The sequence below is a fragment of the Anguilla anguilla genome, chromosome 6, assembly GCF_013347855.1.
Source record: "Anguilla anguilla isolate fAngAng1 chromosome 6, fAngAng1.pri, whole genome shotgun sequence".
Classification (NCBI taxonomy): Eukaryota; Metazoa; Chordata; class Actinopteri; order Anguilliformes; family Anguillidae; genus Anguilla; species Anguilla anguilla.
Genome location: NC_049206.1, coordinates 44,024,174 through 44,030,173, shown reverse-complemented (window position 1 = coordinate 44,030,173; position 6,000 = coordinate 44,024,174). Strand labels below are relative to the sequence as shown.

At 44.7% G+C, this 6,000-nt stretch overlaps 1 protein-coding gene across 2 annotated transcripts in view; it reads left to right on the top strand.

Moving 5' to 3' along the window:
- Window positions 1–269: 269 nt before the first annotated feature.
- The window catches only part of LOC118230854 (serine/threonine-protein kinase MRCK beta-like), a 44,912-nt gene continuing 39,181 nt past the window's right edge, over window positions 270–6,000 (top strand). Inside the window, exon 1 of one of the 2 annotated variants that reach the window (XM_035424263.1) lies at window positions 270–1,097. In XM_035424263.1, coding sequence (XP_035280154.1) covers window positions 923–1,097 — 175 coding nt within the window. In that variant the 5' untranslated portion in view covers window positions 270–922. The remainder of the gene's footprint in view (window positions 1,098–6,000) is intronic. The other variant, XM_035424264.1, reaches the window with a different exon arrangement.

The following is a 6,000-nucleotide window of genomic DNA, read 5'->3' as shown; positions in this document are numbered from 1 at the left end:
TCTACATGAATTGGACTCTAAAATACTTGTTATAAGTAATCTGATATTCCGAAAAGAGTAAAATGTATTTTTTTGATGAAAAAATTAAGAAGTTTAAACCTTGCAGTTGGTGACAGCACATGAATTGATGTATTTTTGGTGATGAAGTGCAGTTCCGGGGACCCTTGGTTAGCCTATTCCAAATAGGAGTTCAGCTGCCGGCTCATTCCCTAGGCTTGTCAGTCATCATGACATCACCCGACCGACTACGTTTCCTGTGCGGGTGGGCGGGGTTATGTGGTCCCGGTCTGAATTCGCTGGGAGGCATAGGAAGGTCCGGACACGAATTCAGCCATATTCCACACTCTTGGCTTGATAGGTAGCCAGCGGCGCCGGGTTGCAGTAGCTAAAAAGGAGGATCCACATACGAAAAGTAGCCTTTCTTTTAACAATCGTGTTTAATATTTTTGTCGTGGAAACAAAATAGCTGGCTTTTGTGCTTTAGGTCGCATTCCAAACCGGATCGAATGGAAGGTGTATGAATCTGAGCTTTGATCGACGGGAAAACCAGACATCCCATATTAACTGGCAAGTGGGGATTTTTTAGGATTAAGGCGAATGGGCCTCGAATATAAGCGAGAGGAACATGAACACAACGTGAGCAACCGGAACGCGTCGAGCTTGGAAAAATAAAAACTAAATTATTTTAGCTAGTCGATTTTGTAGGCTACTTAAGCGAGCTAGCAAGCAAGGTAGCTGGCGGCTAACGTTAACGTTAGTTAGCAAGAGGTTTCAGTCTTCGATTTCCGTGCCCCGTATTTGCTAAATAAATTGCTTTTTTGTTTGCGTAATTGCGAAGCAGGTTCATCACTGCGCCCCGTAACAGATTTTTTGGGGTGTTCTTCATTCTTGGGGAAAGGGAGTGGTAACTGGTTTAAAGAACATGTCAGCAAAGGTGAGGCTGAAGAAGTTGGAGCAGTTGCTCCTGGGCGGCCGCCAGAAGAATGAGACGTCCTTAAGCGTGGAAACACTTCTGGATATTTTAATATGTTTATACAACGAATGTAGCAACTCGCCTTTAAAACGGGAGAAACATGTGGCGGACTTTCTGGAATGGGGTAAGTAGCATCAATAGCATTTTAGCTTGTGTCGTTAATGTCAGATCTGGCACCATTTGGACCCCCAAAGCATTGCTAGCTAAGTTAGCGAGCTAAGTGCTAAGAAATAATGCTATGTATGGGTGGCTTGTCTAATACATAGCCGGTTAACACGGGCTTTTAAATATGGCTAGTGTTAACTTGCATGCTACTTAACATTATAGTGTTCTTTGATTTAGTTAATCAAGGCCTCTGATGTGACAATAAAATCACAATGTCTTCAGTGATTTTAATACTAAGGCATAGGAAATCAAATCCTGCCTATTTATAACCGGTTTACTGCAAGCTAGCAAGGTAGCTATGTTGCTGCTTTCAGTTTTCAAATTGCACTTAGCTAATTAGTTGGGGAGCAGTCATCTTGTCATCGGCCATGGAAGTTAAATCTATTTTAATTACTTTCATTTCATTGCTTTGCACTTTGTAAAATATACATATTACGACTATCTGTTAGCCAGCTAGATAGCGCTAGGTAATTCATTTATATTGATTTATTTTTATTTTCAATCTGGTCACCTCTTGAATTGTAAGTCAATGAGTTGACATGCTTGTTAGATATAAATGTTCAATCTAAATTGATCATATTTTTCTGATCTCTTATGAAATGCACGTAAGACACTCACTTTCCCCCAATTTTACAGGACAGTCGTGAACTGTCAGCTGTGGTTTTAGTTGTTGTCATCTTCGTACTTGTTTTGTTGTGAAGCACACTTTGTTTGCCTGTCAAAGATTAACGCGACTGTCAGCTGTAGAGCTTGAGAGACAGGTCGGAAGTTATGGGGCTGTGCCCGACGGAATGCAAGCCGTTCGGAGATTCTCTTGGGCGCTTCAATTGTAGCGTGCGAAAGTTTGTTGATCAAATGGGAGCATGTTGCATGTTTAGATATAATCTGGCATATTGCAACCATAAAATTCAAAGGAAAATATATACAGGCTCTCTGGTGAAATACTGGCAGTGTAATGCCTGCAATACGGGCATTGTTGGCACGTGCGTAATGTTTTGCAGGGCGAGTCCACCTAGGCGGGTGATAACATTATGGGCAGACCTGTCTGTATATGGCGGCAGACTCCCCTGGTACATATTAAGATAATGAGGAGGAAGTCAATTCCCGGAGTGTTTCAGTGACGTCAGTAATGAGATTACGCCCTGAGTGGGTTATCTACGCATCTGTCCTGGGGAGACTGTTGAATGTGCGGCCCTTGTACCCTACTCTGCCCGGACGTTCTCGGCTTCTACAGACAACGGCTGACGGCTACCTTAACTCTGTCAGTGTTGGTGAACGTTGCACGGGTGCCTGTCTTCGAAGCTGGTCTCCCTGCCCCCCAACTAGGTTGCAAAAATAATTATATTCCCTATGGCTCAAAAACAACACCAATTACTAAAACCGCTTTTGTGCAATTCAGACAATGTAATTGGGCTGGGTGAGGTTGTTACCATGTATAATTATATTTAATTCTTATTGCACAAACCGGCGCAAGTGAAGTGCAAACAAGGCACAATTCTTTGATTACATTTTCTTACAGCACAATGCACACTTGAAAGAGACCATTTTTAGACAGTTCATACAATTGGAGAGCCAGGCTTGTAACTGCAAGGTTGTGGGTTCAGTTTTCAGGTGGGGCGAGACTGCTGTTGTGCCCTTGAGCAAGATGCCTGAATGGATTCAGTAAATATCCAGCTGTATAAATGGATTGAGTGTACAAAATAATGTAAATCCAAATCTCTCTGGATAAAGAGCGTCAACTAAATTCCTGTAATGTAAATGCTAATGTTAAAGTTGTGCACTTGTTTTTATGGCACAAACCAGTGCAAACCAATGAGACCATTTTTGTAAAATTTGCACAGTGTTGGGATGCTGAATGGCATTGTTGAATCAAAATAATTAGTCTGTGTTTTCTCAAGAATGAAAGAAGCTCAGAAGATGGTAGCACAAACAAACAAATGTAGGAGAAGCGATTGATAGGTGATTTAGGCTAATTGATTTCTGTGAAGTAGAGGTGCTGATTCTTGGAGATAGGCTACCTGTCAATTAAATATTCTGTCTACATTGAGAGTGAAGGTTCAATATTATTGAATAATGAAATCAAATGCACCTCTCTTCAATTATTTGTACACCCTCCTGTTGTAAGGATAACACTACTGAGTGGTTTTCTATTGTGTTTTATGAAAAGAAATCGACAGAACCTGCCTGGCTTGCTTATTGTAGCTGTTCTATCCATGTGATTTTCAGGAACATTTTTGCCTGATCCATTTGTACAGACACTTGGGGTCTACTCCAAAGTGTCACACTGCTTTTTCACTCGAATTGTCCTCGGTTTATTCGATAGCTTCTAGTTTGAATTTTATATCAAGATGTCTCTCTAGTGCGAGACTTATCTGTGAGCTGTCTAGCCACCACACATTAGGTGAACCGGTGTGGGGAATTAGCAGGCGGCTTGCTTGTTTTTCTGTTGTCTTTGCCAACTATTAAGACACCAGCTCTTGTAAAATATTTAGTGTCTAATAGATTATTTTATCTTGATGATACATTAATTCGTATAGCCTCGAGCCTTCGCGTTGGCTCGCTCTCTTAACCCAGCTCTCTGTTCGCTGGGTTAAGTCTGCAGACTGACTGTTCAGTTAATAATGGTTCAGACTTGACCAGCAGTCAGCCTAAGGTTACAGGGAGACGGTGGGCCTGATGGATCCGTCTAGATCTGCAGTCATCTTCCTCTCCAGTCCTGCTGGCTGGCACCCACTCCTGTTCTTACCGTATGGCCCTAGCCTTCATCATGAGGCATAGTTCTAATGCCGCTTTTATTGTTGCTAACTTTAGTTCATCATAGCTATTTTGTACGTGCCTTTGCTGCACATAAAGCAGCATTCATAAAGTGAATCATAGGAGAAGCATCCATTTGCCACTGCACCTGGTAGGCTAATTGTTGTTCTAATCCCATTTCAGATCTGAGATGTGGTGAGATGAATCAAGATAAAAAAATTTTATCAGAAAACTGTCTAAAATTTATAACCGCTCCTGTTAGCCTCGGCGAGAAGCCGGAGTATTCGAGCGTCCTAGGAATGTTTCTGAAAGCTTAGCGTCTCCTCATCTGTCCGCAGCGGCTTGCGTCTCAGCGAGCAAAGACGGGACCGAAGCACGTTGGGTTCTTCGAAGACTAAACAGAGCTTTCGTTGCAAACACTTAGGATTGCAACATCCAAGCCGGCAAAGGCTGCCTCCTTGCGTATTGGGTGCTTGGGAGGTCTCATCCTGATTCACCTAGAACATTCCTCGTATTTTTGGGTCATTTGGAGCTTGGCAGGATCTTCGATGGGCCAGCTCACTTGTTGATTTCATGGAGCCTCGGTCAGTTATCTTAACACTCTTCATCCACTTGAACATGGGGCTGGTTGTTGTTGTGTAACAGTTACTAGTTTCCATCATGGATGTGAACACTGAACACTCAACAGGCTTATGGGTTGGCTGCAAGGCTCAAGGCTGTATTCAGTTCAGGTTCCATTCAGCCCTCAGTGTAACTATGGTGGCCATCTCCAGGACAAACAGAGGTCCTTTCAGAAGAGCAGCAAGGTGAACCCTTCTTTATCTGCTTACTCTGTTCAACTGTATTTGTAGCATACCTGCTTATTTCAGTCATAGGCATGGCGATATGAGGGTGCGAGGTTAGATCAAGGCCACCCCGTTGCATGCTGGGAGGGGTAGTTTTACTCGTGCCCACTTGCCGCGGCGCTAGCGGCATGCTGCCGTTGTCCGCCCCCCGTTCTCGCTGTTTACGGAGCCCCGCAGCCCCACGCCGGTGCCTGCCTGTAAACACGGTCGTCACGGCCACCGGCTGGAGAATGTCAGGCCTCTGCACTTTCACCTCCTGACGAGGGCCCAACCAATCAGAGGGGGAGAGACTGAGATGCGGGTGGGGGAAGCACCGAGATGAGGGGAGTTGAAGGGACGGTGAGAAAAATGATACATGTATGGGCAGACTGGATGAAAGGGAGCGAGGGGGAGAAGGATAGAGGGAGAGAAAGAGAGGGTTGGGCACGATGAAGGAAAGGGTGACTCTCACTGCTTGCCAATGGGCACGGTGCAGGTTTTTTTCTCACGTGGAGTCCTTCACCCCCCCCCCACTGGCTTCCCGGGATTCTGCTCTCTCACAGACCCGCGAAAGTTCGGAATTAATTCCCATTATCGCTGCAACACTTCAGCGCGCCCTCATCCGTTTTTTGTTTGTTTTTAGTGGCCCGGGCGAACCTCTCCCTGCCCGACGGTCAGAAACCCACTGCGTTTCCAGGTACGCGGAGAGCTGCAGGAATCCGGTCCCTCGTGTGCAGAAACGCCGGATTTGGCTTATCTTTCCGAGTTAATGGGAAACACCTTACCAAATACGCTGAGCAGCACTTTGAGAACGCCTTCGACAGCATGCAGCTAACGAACCCAGCTGGGCTTTAGGAAGCCAATAAACCAGGGAAAGCAGACTTGCATTTTCTCACTTTTCTTTTTTTTCGTCTGCTTCTCTGCCCCTCTCTCGGTTCTGTACACTTTTGCTTTATGGGCAGGACAACTGGAACAATGTGGCCGTAGCATTAACGTAAAATATGAAATATAAAATATGTATTTGCCATTCTCATTCTCCCCTGTTCCTTTTCTCCTCTCTCTTTCTCCTTCTCCTTACTTACTTCCCTTCCTCTTTCCTTTGCTCCCTACTTCATTTCCTCCCTCTTTTCCCCTTCTCCCTACTTCATTCCTCCCTCTTTCCCTTTCTCCCTACTTCATTCCCCCTTTTTGCTTTTCCGTACTTCATTCCCTCCCGCTTTTCCCCTTCTCCCTATTTCATTCCTCCCTGTTTCCCTTGTTCCCTACTTCATTCCGCCTTTTTGC